Below are 24585 nucleotides of genomic sequence, written 5' to 3'. Positions count from 1 at the left end.
AATGTGGCCATTAAACCTAACCCACTGTTAAAATGCAGGGATTTCTTTAGAAATGAAAATCATACTCTGCAATCTGAAATCGTGTAGCTCGTTGCAAACTGAAGCAACTTTTCTGAGCATTAAAATAACTCAGACAACAAGAAAGTATGCAAGAAAACCCAGAGAAAAAAGGGCAAGGAATTCTATCGCTGTGAATTTGAGGTGTCGCATTCCAGAAAAGCAAGAAATATTACCGCTGAAGTTCTGTCTGTGATCTTCATCATTTACAGCATTCCTCTCAGCACTCATTCACCCATCTGTAAGTCAATGCCCGAGAGGCTTCCAAAGAATAACTAGCACCAGCTAATTCTCTGCCCATATGTGCAGTGGCTGCTTATTACTCAAACCCTGCTGTTCCCAGGGATTTGCTGGCTGTTGCATATTTTAGTTTTATGATACTTCATATGCTGTTGAGACAACTACTGACATTTCTGGCCTTACGGAGAAACCTGATTGGTCAGGTCAGGCATTAAAAAGATAATTAATACTATAATCTCCAGGGACAAGTTAACACTGGGAAAAAAATCAGCATTTCAAAACAATACTGTATTTATAGGCAATAACTAGGAAGCCTCAATATATATACAGTTAGTTTGGGAATAATTAGCTCTAGAAATCCTGCATCTCTGCCTCAAAGGTAAGAAACTGTAAATCTTGTGAAAACTGAAATGTTGTACTGATTAAATATTACTGATTAAATATTTAAATGAATTAATTATATTGTTATTTGTAAGCCATCTCCAGCCAGACTCAGGAGATGTGGCACATATCTTTCGTAAATAAAGAATAACAGAACATAAGGTGCAATTAGTCTAGAAATTATTTTATTTTCAAGACTTTTCAATGGTCTTGTAGAAAAAAGTAGCTGGTTACAACCTGGTCATAGGCCTTATACAGCATCTCCTTTGCAGCATAGTCAGATATCTGGTGAATCACTGCTGAATTTGTAAACCCAAACTATAGCTTAAACCCAACTATAGCTATGTCACCATGAACACCATTGCCAACTTTTGTCTTAACCAAGCACAAATAGTTGCTCCACTTGAAAGTGGACAACTGTACTTGGGTTACATTCTTATGGTCTTCAAACTCCTATCAGTTAAATGTGTTCCTTCTTGCTGCAGCATCTCAAAATGTGTCTCTTCTGATGTTCTACATAGGGTTGCCAAAGGGTTCTTTGGACAATACATTTTTTGAGTGAACGAATCTTTATTAGGTGGGTTGTTACTTCCCCTTATTACAGAATTGGAGAGGCCTCTTGCAGTATAAAACCTTAATATTCCTCAAGACTAACGTTCCGCTTGTCTTTGTCTCTGTACGCCCAGAGCTAATTTATAAATATGTTCTGTGAAGATTGTGCCAAGTCATTTTGGCCAGTAAAAGCAATTCTGAACAAATGAGCAAGCCTTTTGTGGCTATGCTATACTGCCAGTCTGCTATGAGACAAATGTGTGCCCCCACCCCCGAAACTACTGATGAACCAATAGAAACCATGTCAGAAAACTAATGTCTTCATGGCAAATGATATCTCAACCACGATATCTCAACCTGGTTCACAGATCAGTCTTTTCAGTCATTACACTAGCTCTCTTTGATACCTACTTTAGCACAATTCTAAGTAAAAGCTGTCTTTAACCCACTTTGCTGCCTCATTGTGCAGATAGGCCTTTGCGCAGATAACAAGAACAGAGATTGTTAGAACATTTTAAACAGCACACAGGCCTTGGATCTGAGGTAATACATCTCAAGTGCTTATTGCAGAGCCCTTGTACTTTGAAATGGAACAACCAGCAGAATAGTTTGTTGTGTATTATAATGCCTGTAACCAGAATATTCAACCAAGATTCTAGACAGGGTTAGCTGATCTGGTGCCAGATAAGAATTCTCCAAAGGAACTCCAGCTCAGTCAAGTGTAGTAAAATTCTAAATCAAAGCCTATATAATGTAGATTGCTATAATGAAATATTACCATTTAAGAAATATTACAGAACAGTCTTTTTAAATAAAAAAAATATTCAGTTTTATTAACAGAGAATAATTACCTGCATGAGCTGAAAGAGGTGAATGGGGTCGCGGCATAGCTGGAGACTGTCCATTGCATATCAAACTTTTCCGGTTACTTGTACGGCAACTACAGAAAGGAAAGGAAAACTATTTTTAAACTAGAGATTTGTAACATACTGTACAACTGCATTATTTGTAGTTATTTACAGTACTCTGATAAACGTTTCTTTATCATTCTAATCATCTAAAACTCAGAGTCACTGGCATTTTGGCAGCAAAATACACATTCTGATACAGAAAACATCAGGCTGACCCATGCTGAATGGCAAAATGAGTTATAATGTTCTACCAGCGCAGTAAAACTAATTGAGGTTAATTATACCCACATGTTTAGTAAAGTTATTACCCAGAAAACTAACCCACCTTCCAACTGCCACATTACTTTACTGAACTTTGATATTTCTTCTCACATAATATACAAGCTTTGTAACATATAACTAAAAAACAGATTATCAACTTACAATCATCATTCAGTATATTTGTGTTTGCATGAATTTCACAACTGCACGATGTGTAATAATTTATCAATCTTATGATTTACTAATTGAAAATCTAATTATTGAGGCAGATTTCACATCTGTGCCTTTGTAAATAGACCTCAAATATCCTACAAAGATAAATGTGTTCCTTCACATACATTTTTCATCTCAAGTATTGCAAATCACTATTTTTCTCCATTACAGATAATTATGACATGAATAGTAAACTCATACATCTAAAAGGGAGAATTTTGACATTTTCTTTACATGTACTCACAGCTTTGTAATTATAATCACATATACCTATGAAAACAGTCCCCATCTTAAAAGATATGAACAAATTATGTCACCAAAGCTAATCGAGTTATGAACATATCTGTGTACCACATATTTAAATAAATATATGACAACAGCTGAATCAATAAGCAAATTACAAAATATGATAACAAGCAATTGATGAGTGGATTGAAATATATGATAACAGCAAAGAATAGCAAGACAAAATAATGTAGTTGGGCTGTGAGAAAGAAAGAAAGAAAGAAAGAAAGAAAGAAAGAAAGAAAGAAAGAAAGAAAGAAAGAAAGAAAGAAAGAAAGAAAGAAAGAAAGAAAGAAAGAAAGAAAGAAAGAAAGAAAGAAAGAAAGAAAGAAAGAAAGAAAGAAAGAAAGAAAGAAAGAAAGAAAGAAAGAAAGAAAGAAAGAAAGAAAGAAAGAAAGAAAGAAAGAAAGAAAGAAAGAAAGAAAGAAAGAAAGAAAGAAAGAAAGAAAGAAAGAAAGAAATGTTCAAGGCAACAACACGGTATAATGAAGACTTTACTCCTACAGCCACTTCCTGAATACAACCATTACTCTACTGTTTTACTCCTTCTACAAGAATGTACTCCTGAACAATTCTGTTTCACACATTTTACAAAATGACAAAACTGTAGGGGCCTTCCTTAGTCTGTTCTACAATGTAGGAGCCACCACATAAACAGACAATAACTACTGTAATGCCGCCAGTTGTCCCATTCATACGGGTTGCCAAGAGGCAACAAACTCCTAGACTCATCTTCTAGCAACAAGACAATATACCGAACCTGACATTATTAGCATCAGTATTTATAAAGAATGTACTGTACTGCCCCAAATGTTACACAGATAATGGGAATTGGTTGCCCTTAAATACAGCTACTAATCCAATCCAATCCAAAAACCTTTATTAGGCAAATAATATACAGCTACTAATTTGTCCATGACTCCTACTAGTCTGGCCTAGCTGTAAATAGTTGAAATCATGGCTATCTGGGCATCAACCAGACTCTGACCTTTCCTAAGTAGCTTCTAGTCCCATTAATCTAGAACAGTTTGTTTCTGCTGTAATTTCTTTGCATTTTCCCTTCCAGACCTTCATGCTTTCCTATCTGTCTGGCTATTCTACTTGAAGTTTCATTCCAGCCCCTAAGGTAGAATTCCTGGAAATCAGCCTGCAACTAACTATGATTCCAGACTGATCCTCCTATGTCTCAGTTGAGAAACTGTTGAGAAACTGTTGAGAAAACTCAGCAATGAAGGAATAAGAGGGGAAGTCCTCCTATGGATTAAAAACTGGTTGAGGAACAGGAAACAAAGGGTGGGTATAAATGGGAAGTTCTCACAATGGAGAGATGTAGGGAGTGGTGTCCCCCAAGGATCCGTTTTGGGACCAGTGCTCTTTAACTTATTCATAAATGACCTGGAAGAAGGGGTGGGTAGTGTGGGTGGCCAAGTTTGCATGATGATACCAAAATTATGTAGGGTGGTAAGAACCAAAAAGGATTGCGAAGAGCTCCAAGTGGACCTTGGATAAATTAGGGGTGAGTGGGCTAAGAAATGGCAAATGCAGTTCAATGTAGCTAAAATGTAAAGTGATGCACATAGGGGCAAAAAAAATCCAAACTTCACATACATGTGCTACAGGGGTCAGTGCTATCAGTCACAGGTAACCAGGAAAGGGATTTGGGCCGCCTTTAGTGGATAGTCTTCCATGGAATGTCAACTCAATGCATGGCAGCTGTAAAAAAAAGGCAAACTCTATGCTGGGGATAATTAGGAAAGGAGTTGATAATAAAACTGCAAGGATTGTCTTCGCCCTTATATAAAGCAGTGGTGCGCATTTAGACCTTTGGAGTAATTGTACTGTTCAGTCTCTGGTCAGCTACATCCTCAAAAAAAGGATATCGAAGACGATAGAAAAAGTGCAGGAGAAGGGCAACGAGGATGATTGAAGGATTGGAGCACCTTCCTTAAGGAGTGAGAGGCTGCATGTTTGGGACTCTTTTTTTTAGCTTGGGAGAGGAGACGTCTGAGGGGGGATATGATTGAAGTCTATAAAATTATGCATGGGGTAGAGAATGTTGACAGAGAGAAATTTTTCTCTCTTTCTCACAATACTAGAACCAAGGGGCATTCATTGAAAATGCTGGGGGGAAGAATTAGAACTAATAAAAGGAAACACTTCTTCACATGCAACGTGTGATTGGTGTTTGGAATATGCTGCCACAGGAGGTGGTGTGATGGCCACTAACCTGGATAGCTTTAAAAGGGGCTTGGACAGATTTATGGAGGAGAAGTCAATCTATGGCTTCCAATCTTGATCCTCCTTGATCTCAGATTGCAAATGCCTTAGCAGACCAGGTGCTCAGGAGCAGCAGCAGCAGCAGCAGGCCATTGCTTTCACCTCCTGCATGTGAGCTCCCAAAGGCACCCGGTGGGCCACTGCGAGTAGCAGAATGCTGGACTAGATGGACTCTGGTCTGATCCAGCAGGCTAGTTCTTATGTTCTTATGTCTCTATCCCAGTGCTCAACATCATCTCTAGATTCAGCCCTATTGGGTTTTCTACCTATACCCAGGTATGTATAATTAGGAACACAGAGTGTGAGTTTGTTGATTTAGAATTAACTATGAATAATTGAATTGTTAATCTGTAATAATATTGTTCTTCTTCCATAAGACTCCCATAAATACAGAAACAATTATGAGTCTCAGTTTTTAAGAAACTGAGTACAATGAGTGACACCATGAAAATAGTTTCCAATTATATATTCATGGATAAAAGAATTTGGTTCATTTCATTTTTGCTACAGCTTTAGTGGGAGACTTACCTTGCTGAGGGGCATACACTAACAACATGATGACACTGCTAATGTCACTTCCTAAGTCCTAGAAGTGAAGTCAGTACATTGCTGGGGCACTCTGGCATCAGGGTAAAACTCCATGGTTTACCATAGAGTCATGCCCAAATTCCAGCAAGTTCTGGTGGCATACCAACATCACTTCCAGGAACATGGGTACTGACATCAGCACATCAGGATGTTATTGATATTTCCCTCTTCCATCTTCCACCATTTATCCACCTGCTGGCCAACTAAGGAGTGGTAGGAAGCACCCACTGTCAGCAGGAGCCTGGTATGTCTTACCACCTGTACTGCACCTGGTCTTTTACCACCTGTGCTTGTTTTTAAATATAAAATGTCTGTTCAGCTGTTTAAAATAGGGAGCTAATTATTGTCCTTACAGCTACAAATGCACACTTTATGCATTTAATTGCCTATTATCTATTAAATGAACTTACTGCTAGTGCAAAAGAGCACATTTGAAATTGAAACCTATTCCTAATGCACAAATGTCTTTTGCCGACTTCAAACGTAATCTTTCAAGTGCCAGGATGTAATCAGTTTGGTAATCATTAACTTTTTACAGAGAAAATCATAAAGAGGTTAATCTACTTTCTTCAACATATCAAATAAAAGGTCAACACAACTCAGACCCCCAACAGGTGGGCAACACCGATTTAGCACACCTTTCATGTTATACGGATATTCACCGGGAAAATATCAAATATATAGCGGATGTATCAATCAATATTAACATACAATCATTTTTCAACATGGTGCTACTAAGTACCCATTTCATGATAAAGGCAATGAACAGTTGAGATGACATTGTTACCATTAAAATCTTTTTTTCAGAGAAAGCTTTTACTATGGATACAGGGTAAATTACAGGCAATAAAGGTTAATTACTAAAAAGAACAAGGTGCGAAGGATGTACTGACAGCAATTACTCCTCGATGTGCTTTTCACATGAAATCTGGCATCTGTTTTAATCATTTCTAATGATTTCATTTTAACATCCTTAATTATTAATATTTATACTTGTAAAGAAGATGAATATGAGCTGCAAACTATTATGGCAGTACCGTTAACAGCATGTGCTGACTATGGCACTCTTCTACAGTTCAGACTTTAATTTTGATGTCATTTTAACACACTGCTTGAAGAAAAGTTGAAGCTTGAAAAGTCAATGGATCTTTGTATTTGAAAAGCTACTATAAATATAGTAGAGAGAGGGAGAGAGAGAAGCTGCTACAGTTTGATATGAAAAAATATATAGCTGAACACCACCCTCAGGAGAGGCAAACTGTCTCTTGTAGGGCATGGAACATATTCCCTTTGTTTACATTGGATGAGTTTAATTTAAGATATATTTATGAAATGTGCTGGCCTGGGACACTAGATTTATTTGCTGCCTTTCCAAGTGCACAGATGTCAGACAGTCAAATACAAATGCTGCATAGAACAGTAAACTTTACTTAGCGGGTCATATGTTCAACAAGGAGATGAAAAGAAGAAAGAATGTTTTTAACAGATTAACTAACAGCGCTGGAATTTATAATAAAGAATTTTAGATCCTCTATGGAATCCCCATATGGATAGAAGCCTTTACTTCAGAACTTGAACGTGTTCAAACAAACTTTTTGAGGCGAGTTATGGGTGTTCCTAATAGTGTAACCCTTACCACACTATGCCTTGAAGCTGGCTTATCATTAATTGAGACCAAGGCTTGGATCACTACAATACAGTATTGGCTTAAGATTCATTTTAGAACAAATCAAAACGATATGACATACTATCTTCTTACAGATAATTATATTTCAAAATGGTCTAAAATGATTATCCAAAAAATTAGGCATATTGGAATTGACATAACTGCATTACACAATAGCAAAACTAAAAAATTCGTTTTGAGAAGCCTCAAATTAGTGATAGGTTGAGGAGATCACGAGAGACATTTTTTTTACTCAATCATGATCGACCGACTCTGTTCACCCTCGAGCACTGTGGGAATTTCTCCTAAGTCATGGAGTCCCAGCTAGATACTCATGAAAGTTTCTACCTTTATCTGTTGAGATCAGCCGACGGGCCTTTTATGCCATTGGCCCGATTTAATAGCCTTACTTCAACTGTGACATCCGGCAGGTACCAAAAAATCCCGAAACATCAAAGGTTCTGTCGATGTGGCTCACTTGACTCCCTGACTCATATTCTGCTTGAATGTGTCCTAAATGCTGATGTATGATCAAGCTTGATTCACTACCTCTATTATGAGAGCAAGACAAAAAAATACAAAACTCTACTTATGCTGTACATTTTCTTTTACAGGACCATTCTTTTGATGTTACTTGTGCAGTTGCTTCCTTCCTGACGATAGCTATTATTTTTATTTGCTTATTGCTGCTGATCTATATCTAATTAGTTATTTAAATGTTTATATATTTGTTGCTATACTATGCTAATAAAAGGCAGATTGATTGATTGATTGATTGATTGATTGATTGATTGATTGATTGATTGATTAAAGAAGGCACGTCTACTCCTTTAAAAATCTAGCATTTTCCTGCAACAATCCTAACTTTGGTAGCTGTATTCACACCAGAATACTCTTTAGATCAACCACAGTTGAAGACGCCACTGACTAATTAGATGGAGTCACTGCTAATATATATTTCTAACCTCTTCTTCTCCCCATCATTCCTCAAAAGCCAAAGAAAAATTAATCCTGAAATATAACTAAACATGACGGTGTCACCATATGTGAGAAGGAGGGAGGAACTGACACCTCACTTACCTCACATCTCTCAACCAATAGACATGTCTTGTTTAATAATTTTTCCTGGTCCTATTTCTGCTTTAAAAGTTCCACAAGGAGAAAAACAACTAAAGAAAAGGTTTTCTGCCCTCCAATGGTGTGCTTTGCATTCCCCGCTCTCTCCGGATAGGGATTTAGTGGCAACACACTCTGACGCTTGCTCCAGGTTGCAGACAACTTGGAGAAAAGAATGCCCTACCTCTTTAACAGAGGCTAAATACGTGTGCGTTTGAAACTTTTTATTACAGGTAAATAACATCACTTGGTAAATAATATCCTATTATTTACTAGTAGAACAAGACATTTTTCCTCCAGGTTTTTGGCAACCCTGCCCTTGCTGTGATCTAAACAGAAGATTTTTTTTCTAAATCAAGAAAATAATTTCTAATGGGCAGCCATTATGGATCTCGGTTGGGGCTTGAAACAAAACTTACATTTCCTTAACCTGAGATTCCCTTTCCATTGAGATTCCCTTAACCTGAGCTTGGCAGAGGGCTATTAATAAAAAGCATTATTTACTTTTTATTTTGTCCATTTGCATCCAACCTTTTCAGAACCACTTAAAGCAGCTTACTGTCATTAAAGTCATAACATCCAGTTCATAAATGAAATATCAATTTCACTACATTATTAAAACCAACCAGATGCTAAGACTTGTTTTACACATGTGAGCAAATGCAGTGGGAATGAAGTAAAATCCTGAAGTGGACTTGCCATGGGAGATTGCAGGTGGAAGATCACATTTTGGAAAGTTTCCCCAAGTTACATACTTGCCATACTGATTTTTTATTTACTGAAGTGGTGCAGGGGAGAAGATTCAACTTCCTTAACCTTCTACTGTGACATTTCCTTACATGCCCAAACCAGATTCATCTCAATAATGAGAAACGGGATATAAATGAAACATTTCAGCATGGCATGACTAAGGTACTGTTTTTTACTCTACACTACAATGTCTGGTGTGGTATTGTGCTTAAAAGTGGCATAGTCCAATCTGGAAACCCAGGTTCAATTCCTTACTCCCCCACAGGAGGCTTGCTAGGTGGCCTTAGGCCAGTCACAATTCTGACAGATTTCTCTCAGCTCACGTAGAGGTAAGCAATGGCAAACTGCCTGCAAATGCCTCTTACCTTAAAAAACCAAAGTTATTGCCATAAATCAGCTGTAAATTGACAACACTTTCCACCACTACACTGTGGCTCAGAACATAGTGTTTCTTAAATAATAATTTCATGAGCCAAGAGGACATAGAGAACTTTCTCCCATAATGTGAGAACCAAGAGCTACATAATTAAACATGTAGGCAGTAAAATGAGAAAAGACCCAAAAAGCACTGCAGCGTTAACTTCTGGAATTCATGGCCATAATGTGTAATGGTGGTCACTGGTATAGATGGTGACAGAAAACAGCCCGGAAAACGCACCAGAACCAATAGCCATTGTGTCTCAATGGAAAGCGATCTGAATATTCAGAGGTACTGTGCCTTTCAGTACCAACTGATGGGGGCACCAACAGTGGCGTAACTCAGTTGTGGGCTTTAAGAAGACTACTGGTTGGCCATCATAGGAAACAGGATGCCACACACTATTATTTGAAAATGTAAGATAATAGTTTACCACAGCCAGGAATCAAAATGTTTATGCACTTTGACGTGTTCAACAAAGTTTCACCTTTTTTTTTCTGCGCAGCTCCACAGGAGCTTGTCAGAAATCATACTTTCAGTCATTTAACTAGTCACACTGACATTTATTAATTGTAATTTCTATTTTGCACGTTACAAATTCAGCTAAACGGTTACTCAAATGGCTAACATTACAGAACTTGCTCAACTTGTTTTATTTTATCATACAATTCGTTGATTCAGAAGTTATTCAGTGATAGCAAGATTTTATTGAATTGTCTAACTCTATAATAAAGTTTTGTTCATAAAATGAGTGCCTATGAGATATGAATCTGCAATAAAAATATATACATATAGCCAGAGCAGGAATACATTAAAGAGTACCCGAGCCCTGCCTTAGTAAACATTGTATTTTCAGTTTATCATCCATGTAATGCATAGATTCACAAGAAATGTATCCCACATGCAAATGTTAAAATTTAACTCCAACAGGGCATGCATGTTTAGTATTTTATTCATATTATGCAAAGAATTCACAGAGCATGGCCAACTGCACGGTTACTTTCAGCTAACTTAATTTCACAGTACACAAACACCTTTTCTTGCCTTTAAGCGCAAATACTGGCATCAAGAGGTGCAAAAATCTATAATATATAAAAAAAGCTGATAGAATAGCTGGAATTTGGATTAGTCTTTCATTCAGAACCAGAACCATCTGCAATCCACACAAGTTCTACAAGCATGTGCCACTTTTGTGTAACTGAGTGGTGACATGCATGAACAGAAGTTTTCCTTTTCAGGTTACCTTGGCTTACACACAGGAAAAATATCCAGAAAAGTCAATGAATTACTAGCTCTTTCAACAAGTAGAAATGTTTCTGCCCAACCTTGGTATTTCCCCTGCATCGCCCGCACTCAAACTGTTTGTGAGCTTCTATTCACTGTTACTGGACATCTCAATCCAATCTTTAAAAGGTCCCATTACCTTCTGCCTCTAATTTCCCTTTCCCCCATCATTTATCTCTCCCCCCCCCATTTTTATCATCTCCTCCTTTGTACCTTCATTCACCTCTGTCTCTAAACATATTCCTAGCATATAAAATGAAAATAAATATAAAGATGCCTGAATATGTAAAACAAGTCTCAGCCAAACTGAAGATCCTCAGTTTTCATTAGCCTCTCCCAGTCACTTTGCTGCAACCATGTCTAAACTCAGCGGCTTGAGAGTAAGAATGGTCCCACACCAAAGTTCACATCACTTCCATTTCATCCTGCTCCTCATTCATCTGCCTTTTCACAACAGGGCTGGCTCAAGGCAATTTCGTGACTGGGGAAAAAAAATTCAAACAGCACTTACAAAAAGTAGATGCATTAGATTAATTTCCCATCAACATCACTTGCTTTTGCAACTTAATGATATTCATTCATCATGGCTGAAATCTGTGAACTGAGTACACCCTTCCTTCTCAATGCATACCTGATGACATAATATTATACTTTGCCAGTGTGATGATGGAATGGCAACATCAGAAGCATTGCTCCAATCCACAGAGTTATCTTGTATCTCAGACCTCCTGTAGGTTCCCTACTCCCTTAACCACCTGTGATAACAGGAAACTTCATGGTTTTCAGGATAGTCAACAAGCTCTGCTAAACGCAATGATAACAGACAGAGCTCTCCTCAGCTTGGGACCCTTGTTATCAAGGAAAATCAATCCCAATGTGACTTCAAGCGACATAGCTTTAAAGCCTGCTGCTCTCTCAGTATGTGTATCACTAAAATCAAATCAAGCCCACCTCTGGTAAATCAATGGACTGAGGACCTTCGAACTCTATCCTTGAAAAGGTCATCTAACAGAACCAGTAGACACTTTCAAAGGAGTCAGACAAGGCTGCCTTCCATGCGTTTCATCTTCTATATTAACGAGATAATAAAGCACCTAAATGCTCCCTATTCTCAACCCTGTATTTCTGTTTTGCTTTATGCTGATGATACTGAACTATTTTTCATAGCCCCTACGTGCCTGAAAAACAACCAAGAAAATGTTAGTCATTAAGTATGATGTCAAATGCCTCTAAAGAAATGTATGCCTTTCATACCAAAATATAGGACAGCTAATAGATAAGACATAGAGTAAATCCAGTCTTTAACACATATGTCACATAACAACTTAATAGTATCACTACATGACAAACATATGCATTAGAATTTATAGCACAGCATTGTTCTCAAAACTCTGGATGTAATTCAAATTCAGATCCAGTCAGTTGAAAAATGAATTGGCCATGTTATTTAGTGAATGTGGAAACCTCACAAGCTGAGATGTTGGAATAAAAGAAAAAAGTCAGCAGACAAGTTCTGTACACCAGACATTCAACTAGCTAAACTTATCAGAGAAATATCAGTTTTAAAGTGTTTTGCTTTACTAATAATAATCTATGAAAAGTGTACATAAGAAAAATAGCAGCATCACCTTCATATAACACCTGATACTTTGGTAACTTGTTTTACTGGCTTTCTAATTCATGATTTTAATCGTTTAATTCACCAAGAAAAATTAAATTTTCCACATCATATACACACAAAAACATACACATATTAAGATGTATTTTTATGTGTGTTTTCAATCTGTTAGCTGCCTTGAGGGCATAAAGCAGGGTATATGTTTTATAAATAAATAAAATCTGGGTGCTGCTTCAGCAGTATCTGGGCACAGAAGATAGAGAAAATTCCTACAAATTGTAAGAACCAAGTGTTATCAATACTTCTCACAGAACTGTCTTACTCAGCACTCTTTCAGTGTTACTTACAGTGTTACTTACTCAGTGTTAAAATGTGAAAATGCAGCCCCATTTCACAGATCAAAGAGTCAAATGCCTTCAGAACATCAGATCGGGGGGTAGTTTTTTTTTGGGGTGGGGGGGGTAGTTTTTACCAATAAAGTTTGAGAGAAGATAATACCCACACATTTCTTCATCTTCAATTTGACAGATTTCCTTATCGTTTGACATGTTTTTAAATTACAATTACAGTCAATCAACAACTTACAATTCGAATTACAATTAGTCAATCAATCTAATCAAGCAGTAACTTACCAAAACTCAAAATATATCATATGCCATCAAAGCAAAGCAAATTCAAATTTGTTACATACACAGACTTCCAACTAAACCATCAAGAGAATTATCTTTCACAATTTTCCCCTCTTATCCTAGCTTTAATGACTGAAAAGAGAACTTCCCCAAGTGCAGATGTTTATTTTATAGCCCAGTCATAATAATATTAATTTTTCTATTTTTTATTTGTAGTTTCTCTCTTCTCCTCGACTCCTGAACACAAGTTTTAGGGGCTTCGTGTAAAAATATTTTAAACAATTTAATAAAAATGAGATTCCAGTTCAGTTAAAGAGACAGCCTAATTTTTCTAAATCATCAGAAATCAGGGTTTAAATCTTTAATTTGTAAAATAGTTTTACTTTGTACTGATATTCATAAAAATGGGGTATGGTAAATCTTTTTACAATCAAGTGATCAAGTATGTTTGCAACAAAAGTCAGCAGATCTCTTTCAGTTGTATTCTCTGTTTTTATTTCTTGTATGTTGTAACACCTTAGTGTTAATATATGTCTTGAGAAACTGGAGGCCAGATGGTGGGTCTAAGTGGTCCATAACAAAAGAGATTGGTGGCGTTACATGTTCTAACATCTCCAGGTTTATTTTACTTCTTGTCTGAGATCTCCCTAAATGGGTGGAAAAGTATTTCAGTTTTTATGATTTTTGTGTTTTTCCTGTCTTTCCACGTGTGACAGTTACAAAATGTTTACAAATGCTGTTCATTGCTTGCCCCTTCTGTTTGTTAGAAAAGAGTTTTGTCGCTGATATGAAAGGTGGCTGCATCAGTGGTGTAGCACCAAGGGGTCCGGGGGGGGGGGGGACACACCAGGGGCCCCGAGCACAGTTCCTCCTCGCTCCACCACTGGGCTGCATATAATATTAAGTACACCTTAGAATTTTTTTTAAAAAATTCATTAGAAGTTGCTATGTAAAGTTTATCCCAACACAATAAGCTTTTCCATTAAGTCTGAGGCTCATCTCCCTCCCTACCCCGCCCTGTTTTTTGAGAAACATGCTTTATAAACAAAATAGTAATTGTTGTTACTTGTATCTTAAATTCACTCTGCTCTGTCCCTAGTCTGCTAAAGTACAATTCTCTAAAGTTATAAAGCTGTCCACATGCTTTGGGCTAAGATTATTACAGCACTGAAGTGCATTTCTATTAGAGGGTTCTGAAATGTCCCTTCAGCATTATCTGTTTAGGAAACCCTAGGTCTCGTTAGCACAGGCCTTATCTCCTTTTTCCCTTTATCTTTCCAGGACACATGGTCAAACCACTCTCTGTAGAGACCCCCTCATTTTTACAGAGGACACCCCTGTATCTTATAATATGCTTGCATGCCGGCTGGGTGCCCTCTATTACCTCTGTCTGTGCCACAGCCTGATTTAGCTCTGAAAAGTCTAGCATTGTGCTAGACACCTAGGGAGTCTTGTTACAAAGCGAATTCAGACAGTCTGCACCCACAAAATACTATCCGATTATCTGCCATCTGCACAGACCTTCCTCCAAAGGCCTGAACATGCAGTTTCTGGCACATATAGATCTCTGTGTGTGTGTTTTCTTAAAACCTTAGCAGCGAAACAATATTCTGTGACAAAACTTTGCTTTCAATCTACATTTTTATAAACGATGTTTAGGTTCCTGTATTCACAGAACATTAAGGAACCAGGAAAATAACTCAGCAAATGTATGCCGGACGGAGACCTCGTCTATTATAATGGCTGGGCTCGAAACAGAATTTATTTGTACTTTCGCCACAGCCCTTAAACCATGAAGGAGGCAAAACTACTACTGCACTTAGGTAGAGTTAAAACTTTCAGGAGGGTAAAAAAACTGTAAATCTACAGAGTGAATTGGATGGGATCCATGATGAGGAAAGATCAAATAATTTCTCTAAGAAGAGAAATCTGCTGATTTGGGACCTGTGGGTATGTGACAGTAACACAGAAATAACACATTTTATCAAACATAGGGGTGGCATAATAGTCATTCACCCTGTCAGTGTAAAATGGCAAAGTTTGTAGCGCTGTGTAAAAATAGGAGCAAAGTTTGGTTTTCAGTAGTTATTTGTTATGGAAACAGCTCTTGATCATCTATAGGAACGATGGAAGCTGCTTTTTGATCTACTGTGAGAGGATCTTGCTACGATGGGCGAGTCAGTTAACTGTGTGTTAAATTTAAAACCTTCTAGCATTTGTATCACTAAATGGTATGGTCCTCAGCTATGTTTAGTCCCACAAAAGATGGAATTATCTTCTATTTAAGTAACACAGCCCAATACCTAGTACCCTCTCATTAAAGTTTCTGTGTGATCAAACCCTCCCTGATCCACTAAATGAAAGTGACAAAAGATGGCATGTTAAACTTTTCAAACATATTTTCTGCAGCTTCATCAGCTGCTGAGACAAAGTTGCTGCAAACTTGTAAGCCACATTTTATGTATGAACTGATTGACATTCCCTGATTTCATTTCTTAAAAGACAAAACTGCATTTCACAATCAGCAAAGCAGTCAGTACTAAGGGTTACATGTATGTGTGTTTTGCCTGTTTCTTAGATGACAATTGGAAGAGTAATCTGTCCTCCCTAAAGTTCCCAATATAAATTCCAACAACTTTGTTCATCATAAGATTAGTAATTATTCAGTTGTAGAACATGAGGAGGTTCACTGCCTGTGTATTCTATTTGTAACGTATGCAAGCACTTAGTCAATTGAATGTTCAGAGCCAGAAGGGTTGATTTAGAACTCCACAGGGTTGGCTGTAGGAGCTACACAACATTATAAAGCCTGAGGACAGGGAAAAAGTGTCCTATTAGGAGAGTGAAAGGTAGCTCTAGGTCTGTTCCCTGGAAGCGGAGGGCCAGTTCAAAGTGGGCTGTGCTTCTCTGAATTAAATGCCAGGAAGAGCAGAGTTCAGTAAAGGAATCTGAACCAGAATTCCTGGAGTTAAACATAACATGGCAACACTGATTAATCACACTGGTGGCTTGGTTATTTTTTCCCTCAGAAGAACCTCAGGTATGAAGTAGTGAAGTTTCTGAGTAAATGGGAGTTAAATAGAGAGGATTGGGACTTCCTCAAGGAAACCAGCCATCCTTCTACAATAAGCAGTGTGAGGCCCCTTCCACACATGTGGAATAATGAAATTTCAATCCACTTTCAATGCACTTTGCAGCTGGATTTTACTGTGCGAAATAGCAAAATCCACTTGCAAACAATTGTGAAAGTGGATCGAAAGTGCATTATTCTGCATGTGCAGAAGGGGCGTCAGAGACACTCTAAGGGAGAGTTTGTCTTAGGCCGCTTCCACACATGCAGAATAATGCACTTTCAATCCACTTTCAATGCACTTTACAGCTGTATTTTACAGTATAGAATAGCAAAATCCACTTTCAAACAATTGTGAAAGTGGATTAAAAGTGCATTATTCTGCATGAGCAGAAGGGGCCAGAGTGTCAGTGTCCAAAGAACTGTGTAATACTTAACTGAGAGTAAAAATATGGTTTCTAGAGAAAGGACTAGACAGTCAAACAGAACTCTGTAACAATTATTTTGAAGTTAACAGATTTATTTTGTCTAGTGTCAAAGTGGACACCATCAGGAAAGCACAAAGATAGTGTCCAGTCTATAACTGATATCAACTGAAAAAGTTACTAAACAAAATCTTGTACATTTAAAGCCATCTTCTTTTGAACCTATATATATTTTAATCCTTAAACTTGTTCCTGTAAATAAAATATTTCAACTTCTGGTTCTAACTTCACAAGCTTCTGGTGCCATTTCTTTATTTTGTTTGGGATAGAAATATAACAGGTTGTTTTAGTTCAGAAAATAGCCCTGGAAGAGCAGCTAAAAACTATTTAGACAGTGTCTTAGAAAAAATACATGTGGAAAAACTAAAAGAGAAATGTGAACTCTTAATCTCTCCATGTTACTAAAAATGTTGTTCTGACAATAAAGAAGTTGCTCAGTCAGAGCTGTTCTGTCAGATATTTGGGAGGGAAAAATTTCCCTCAGGACACAGGGAGTTGGCAAATGCTTGTGTCTGTGAGAGGCACACCCTCTCTCTCTCTCTCTCTCTCTCTCAAGACAAGGGGGTGTCTCGTTATAGCCAACACCTATTGTTATAAGATCAGTGATTTTTATGCTGAACACAATGGAACAAGTAGTTCTCTTCCTGGTGCTTGCACAAAGCATTGTGGTAAGTTTTCAAGCTAGGAATTGTACAGAAGCAATGTGGGCTGTAGCTTCTCATATCAGACCCTCTTCCTACATTATATTGGAAAGCCACCATTCATTTTTTGAGTAATTCCTGAGTGAAGCCTCAGGAAGGCATGTTTCCAGGAGGGAAGGAACCTCAGCAGGTTATAATGCTATAGTCCATCGTCCTAAGTGACCAGGAGAACTAAACTCTGAAGTCTGGAGATCAGATGTGATTCCAGGAGAACTCAAACCAGAGTCTGATTTAAACCAAAACCATGGGGCTGCTCTAGGATATTCACATCCTGTCTGTCCTTGTGCCCACCCTGCAGGGCTTGTCGTTACAAGTCTGTCTGATAACGCAGTGGTTCCCTGGTGTTGTTCTTGACAACTAGGGCTGCGCGTTTTCCTAGTGCTAGGGTCCAGTATTTCAGACCAAACTGTTTTCATTCAGACTCTACTTTAAAGAGTCTCAAAATTGCTTACAATCTCTTCCTCTCCTTACAAAAGGCACTAGTGAGGTATGCGGGGTTTAGAGAATGGTGATGGATATGGTCACCTAGCAAGCTTCATGGTAAAGACACACAACAGTCTCCCTAGGTATTTCAAGCTAATCATCAATGCCCCCCCTCCCCATATTCTTACGAGAAAGGATGGAGAAAATGGAGATAAACTGTACATGGGGGAATATTTTTTCACAGCAAATGTAACTTTAGCTTTAAAAATGTTGTTATTTGGGTGCATTCAAACTGATTTAGGATTTTGTGGGGTAATGCCACAGCCCTCTCTGCATGAAAATCTATAAGAAAACATAAAACTAAAATTCACACAAGTATCAGCTATGGACTTATAATTTTAAAAAAACTGTTTACTACATACTGATGAGTGTAATCTCTTAACCACTACACCACACTGGCTCTCCAGTTTCAGTATGCATGCAAATGTTTCTGACTGCTTAAATCTGCCCATTGATTTTGGCCTCGAATAGTGCTATAAAAAGTCAATATTTTACTCCAAACGACGGGATTATAGCCTTTTAAAATTTTTAACATGCATACATCAGAGTCAGTGAGAGATGTTGGTGTTCGTGATAGTTGCTTGGTTTCATTTTTGTATATATCCCTGTGTTTCACAAAGAAAATGCTATGTAGCCTTGCAAGATTTTTTTCCCAAGATATGTCTGTTCACTATTACGTACATTCATGGATGCATATACTCCATGCATTTATAATCCTAGACTTATTATTTATGATCACAACTCAACACTACCCTTTGTCAGATTGTGATAGGAATACTGTGTTTAGCAGCATTTTCTAACATGCATTTATTTACATATGTGCAGCACAGTTATGGTGACTCATTAGGTTTAATTTCCTAATTATAATTTCCTTCCAATTATTCTCTGAATCTTAGCTGTTCTCATGTGTAAGAGAGTATTGTAATTCACTGCATGTTTGTTTTATGAGGCAGCACGTATGCAGCAACAAGCAATTGAGGAAGCCGGTCAAAAAGCCCCCCAACCACCTTCCCCCACACTTCAACTGCAAAGCTAAGACTCTTTCCGCATGGGCCAATAAACACGGGTTAAGGGCGGGATAAAACCCAGGTCGGGAAGGAACTTTGCATGGATCCCGCTCCTGAAGCGAATTCACTCCACTTCCCCCCGCCCACCCGGGTTTTACAAGAATCGCGATTTCTGCAATTCTTTTGTTTTAATGCGCGTTGCAGCTCGGCCGCGGTTGCAAGGCACATTATGCGGCTGAGCTTTTTTGTTTGTCTCCCTCCCGGCTCCCATCTGTGGAGCCATGCAGGCACTGCTGGCTCCAGCAAGGTTTAGGGAAGCATGTGTGCCTGCCTGTATAGCTGCGCTTCAGAAGCGGATTCCGCATGGGCCAGAAACAGAAGTGTGAAAACAGTGTAAAGTGGTTTAAAACAGTGTAAAAGGGTTTACACTGTTTTCACACCACGTTTTTTTGGCCCATGCAGAATCCGCCAGAGGGAGGTAAGTTTTTAAAAAGTTTTTTAAAAAGCGCCTCCATGCAAAGTACATGTCTGTGCACCGGAAAGGAGAAAAGGGGAGGGAGAAAACTGCTTGTTTTCAACACATTTTGTTTTGTGATTCTTGCTGAACACCTAAACTGGTTGCCAAACTCCTGCCAGGAGATGTGTGGATACACATTTTTGGCTTCTTACTGACAGAGTCAGGGAAGGCAGTCTACCAAAGGGGATCAGAGAGATGGGTTTGCTTCCAACTGCTTTCAACAGCTTCCAGCAGCACAACCTTTGGGAGTGGGAAAGCCAAACCTCTGCTCATGCAATTAGGGGGGAGGGAGCAGAATCAAAACAAGCCTGTACAATAGAGATAAACACTGCTGTTACTAAGTACAGCCAACGCCTTCCTATCATCCCTTCACCATCCGATACATGAGGGGAAAGAAAGAGGGGGAGAAAGTTGCCAACTTCCCAAAGTAACTTTGACAGAGGGAAATCTGTCAAATTGAAGATGAAGGAATGTGTGAGTATTAGCTTCTACTGAGCCTTTAAGAATAAACCTCTGCATGATTTGAACAATCCAAACCCTGTTAAAACATTTCCAGTCTCACCTTGTTTATTGCAAGTATTCCCTTCACCTCCTTTTCCCTAAAATACTCCCCTCCCCCACGAGCCTCAAGAGCAAAAAGCTTCCTGGCTCTAGTTTATGGTTTCTATGACTGTGTGATCCTATTTCAGTTGTCTCCACTAGTTTGTAACCTGCTCTGCTCCTTTTACCCATTTTTCCTTCTCTGTGTGTAGCTTACCTACTCTCCATGTACAGCCATATTCATTGACTTCCTCATTTATCTCTTTCTGGTGTTTGTGCTGTTTCCTTGAAGGCAGTGCCGCTGAAAGAAAAAATGGCACCCAGGGTGAAATGGCGGCCATGCCCCCGCCCCCCAAACACCACTCACCTACCTTTTTAAAGCTAAAAAACCAGCCTGCTCCAGTCTGTGGGGGCTGCTGCGGGCCGCAGAGGTGGCCGGAGGCAGCCTGAGGGGAGGGGTGGGGAAGGTTGGGGGGAGTGATTCTATACCCCCCGCTCCTGCACCTGGGACACCCCCCTGCTCCTGGTAGCTCCACCTATTCTTGAAGGCCACATGTTCCCCAACTGTCACTGCCACCTCCTCAGCCCTTGCATTTCTGTTTGCCTATAAGCTTGGGAGAGCTATGCTGGGAAGGAGTTTGGCAAACTAAAGTACTAAACAGGCTAAACTAGCTGCAGAGAGTTCAGCCATAAAAATTTGCGTAATGCTTTACAAGGGTCAAACACTTCCCAATTCTATTGCCCTAGACATTTTACTGTTCTTGATTTCTTAATATATGTTTGTGACCTTACTATAATAAGTAGGTTTCACATTTCCTTTGGGCATACAAGATCACTAGTAAGTCTTCAGTACAGGTGTCAGTGGGGGCCAAACCCCTTGAACGTTGTGATAAAAACTAGGTAAAAAGCTAGCAGCAATACAATCCAAGGATGATGGATTGGAGAAAAAATTGGCTGTAGTCTACTTACATAAAATACTAATACTTGGCCTTTCATTTAAGCTCTTTGGGGGAAGGGAAGTTTACAAGTTTAATTAAAAAAAACCCCCAAAATACTGTTATAAAATATTTACCCTCTTTGTTTTTTTATTTATTATATTCATTCATTCATTCATTTATTATCATATTTATATACCGCCCCATCCCCTGAGGGCTCTGGGCGGTGAACAACAAAATAGTGTTACATAAACAGCAATAGCAATAAATAAATAACATATCATTAAATAACATCATTAAAACATAAAATTACAGCGTTCCACATAAACCACTTGGCGTCCAGCATTAAAAGTGTCAGTAAAACCCTCCCAGAGAGGGAGGCGGTAAATCCAGATGTCACAAGCTCCCAGAATGTTAAAAGGGAGAGACAAAAAGGGCGCACACCATCAACAGCTGGCCTCCCCAAAGGCCCAGTGGAACAACTCGGTATTACAGGCCCTGTGGAACTCTCCAAGATCCCGCAGGGCCCAGACAGTTGGAGGAAGAGTGTTCCACCAGGCCGGGGCCAGGGCCGTAAAAGCCCTGGCCCGGGTGGAGGCCAGCCGTGTCATTGAGGTATTGGGACATTGAAATATTGGGTCATTGGTAAGGCTTTAAAAATCTACAAACATATTATCCTTCTTCCAAAAAGATCTCTCACCCACTGTGCATCATTAAATATTATTATTAGTGTTAGACTGATGAATGTGTACCCTGGAACTCTGGGGAGTTGTCTCCGCCTGAAGTCACATATCTTGTCCGACTGGCAGAATGAACAATTATTGTTTCACAGCAAAAAAAATTAGCATCAAAGCACATATGCCAACTGGCTGAGTTAGAGAGCTGCCCTATGATTCAGATTTTACCTTTTTACCTTTTACACATAAAAGGAATACATAAAAAATAGTACAATCAGACTTTAATGTGGAAAAATCCTGCTTTATGAATGTCTGCCTCCCAGTAGCTATTGTCAAGTCTCTGCGTATCAATCAACTTTCAAACTAAAAAAGGGAACAGGCCCAAGGAATGAGTCCTCTCTACAGATGAGGAAAGAAACGTTTTAAACTTTTAAAAAAGCTTCCTTCAAATTCCTGTTTGATTGCACAAGAACAACAAAATCATCTCCTCCTGTACAATTTTGATATTGCACTGGGATACAGTAGTTTGTCATTTTAGTTAGAAAATCTAATTCTACACTTTCCTGAAATTGTGAATATTCTTTGGATAACCCAAGATACGTACATATACTTCAATGATAAATGCTTCAATGAATCTGCTATCAGTAAAATATGAAATGCCAAATTTCTGACAAGCAACATTTCAGGCAAGCAACAGCTCGAGGAAAGTTTGCACACTGAAACCTATACAACTGTTTTTGAACAATTTTTCCCCTCATCTTTCATAAAAGAGAATCTTTACTACTGACTCTCGATTAAGTCTTTCTACTGCTACCTTTAAAGCAATGATTGGCATGTGCATCTGAAAAAAATTGCATTTTTTGGATTCTGATTTTGGGTAGGGCATAATTAACATTTTCCCAGTTATTCGAGTCCTGAATTCAGGTGTTCAGTTTCTTTTTCCAGAATTCCAAAATTGTTTGGGTTCATAATTCCCTATGGAGAATCTTTCCCAGGATCTGGAGTATTTTTGAAGCAAATGACATTAATATTGCAGCAGAGTTACTGTTGCCGGTCCTCCAAAGCCCCTCCAGCCCCCCCCCCCCCCAAGTTGCAAGTACTTTGTATCACTGGGTCCAGTTCCATGGGCCCCTGAACAAATGGTGCCGTCAGTCATCCTCCACTCTTTCCTATAGGGAAAAAAAGCACCTTGCTTTCTCCAGAGCAAAGAAGTCAATAAGCCAAAACCACAACAGCAAATAATTATTCACCAAAAGCCTTCCAATGCAAAAAGAACTACAGGTCTTCCAATGTCATATATGAGAATCCCAGAGGAACCATAAGTTAATGTGGCAAGCCAAACACAACCAATGACAATAAGTACAGAATCCACTAGCCATGTAGGGCTATAAGACATTCATAAGTCACTGTGATCATCTTCACCTAACATTTGCCTCTGAGATCTGCCTCACTCAACCCTGCCTTCTGTTGTCTGGGGAACCTGCCAAAAGCAACAACAACAAAAACCACATTCTTTAAACAGCCACCCTGAAATAGCCCTAATATTTTTGGAAACATTTGGGATCTGGATATCAGTATTGCAGAGAATCCTGAATAGCAATCCAGACCTGAATACATCAGACCAGATTATCTGCATGCACATCCCTAAGCATTAGCCCAGGCAAGCAGAATTCATACTTATTTACTTTTACAAAGTCATTACCGGAATAAGTGTATAAAAAGGTTTCACAGTTTACCTGAATTTTAGTTAAAAAAAACAAATAACCCTGATATGTTCAAATTATCTGTGTATTCTGGTAGCAAACAATTGATGAAAACTGCTATTCACATTTATAAACAGAACATAGCCTCATTGTCTGATCTTTTTCCTTGTTCTACTATTCATGTTTATATTTTTTAAAAGCTGGTTTAATAATTAGGAAAACATTATATCCCTCAACAGTTCCTGAAGAGATCACAGTTCAGTGTTTCTCTGCCCATTTCAGCTGCTGGTATCTGAAATTAATGTCAAATCTAACAGTGTGATGATGACAGGGCCAATTTGCTTTGCTTTTAAAACAGCAGGAATGTCCACAGACTCTTTTCATAAGAAGCCATAATCTCATGTAAAGATCAAAGATACAGATAAGATAAATTCCAATTCATTACTGGTCTAGAAGCTATGTGAATCAAGTTTGTTAATAACAGTTTTACAGAATACATACACACTTTATAATGGTGAAGCACAAAGAAGAACAGGCACTGAGAAATAAACTGTTTTCTCCAATACCCCTGTGTGGAGAAACACATACTAATAGAGGTTAAAGCTGTGACATATTATGAGTATACTTGGTTTAAGCGAAAACGTTATGCTAGCATGTATATACTACATATTTAAATCAGCAATGGAAACAGTTAATTCAATCCAAGGCACCCTGGAAACCTTACTTCTGTAACAAGGCTAAGCGCATTTATTAGCAGCAAGTAGTGACATTAACACCACAGAGTAAAGAAATTCAGTCACTTCAATCTGGCAAAATAAAAAAGTGCATTCCTAGTTGTCTCACTATGTGCTGCCAGTGATAAGGAATGATAAAGTACAGCAGACTCATACTGGGAAATCCAAGGTAAAGTAATACTTCTCTGCAATTATGATTCCCTAATGTCAGCAAGATTTCTGCCTTATTGTGGTGTTTCAATGAGATAACTGTGCCCCAAATGTATATATAGTCTGGAACTGAAATGTAATACTTCCAGAGTAGGATTCCCTTGAAAAACAAATTGAAGTTATTTTCAGTCTCACGATAATAAAAAGTACAGGGAATAGAAACCTCAGAATTTTTAGAATCAGTCTTTAAAGGAAACCTTAGTGGATCACTTATCTTAAAGGTCAGTTTTCATCAAAGGGTCTAGGGTGTCACAATTAAACCCGACCTTTCATAACT

At 38.4% G+C, this 24585-nt stretch overlaps 1 protein-coding gene across 10 annotated transcripts in view; it reads right to left on the bottom strand.

The window, feature by feature from the left end:
* MAST4 (microtubule associated serine/threonine kinase family member 4) overlaps positions 1-24585 on the bottom strand; it is a 312250-nt gene that overhangs the window by 78690 nt on the left and 208975 nt on the right. For all 10 annotated transcript variants that reach the window (XM_048502661.1, XM_048502662.1, XM_048502663.1 and 7 more), the window contains one exon: positions 2082-2170. In XM_048502661.1, the coding sequence (XP_048358618.1) occupies positions 2082-2170 (89 nt within the window). The remainder of the gene's footprint in view (positions 1-2081; positions 2171-24585) is intronic.

This window comes from Sphaerodactylus townsendi, linkage group LG07 (assembly GCF_021028975.2).
Source record: "Sphaerodactylus townsendi isolate TG3544 linkage group LG07, MPM_Stown_v2.3, whole genome shotgun sequence".
Lineage (NCBI taxonomy): Eukaryota > Metazoa > Chordata > Lepidosauria > Squamata > Sphaerodactylidae > Sphaerodactylus > Sphaerodactylus townsendi.
The sequence above is the reverse complement of the archived record's forward strand: the minus strand, read 5'-3'. Positions and strand labels throughout refer to the sequence as shown.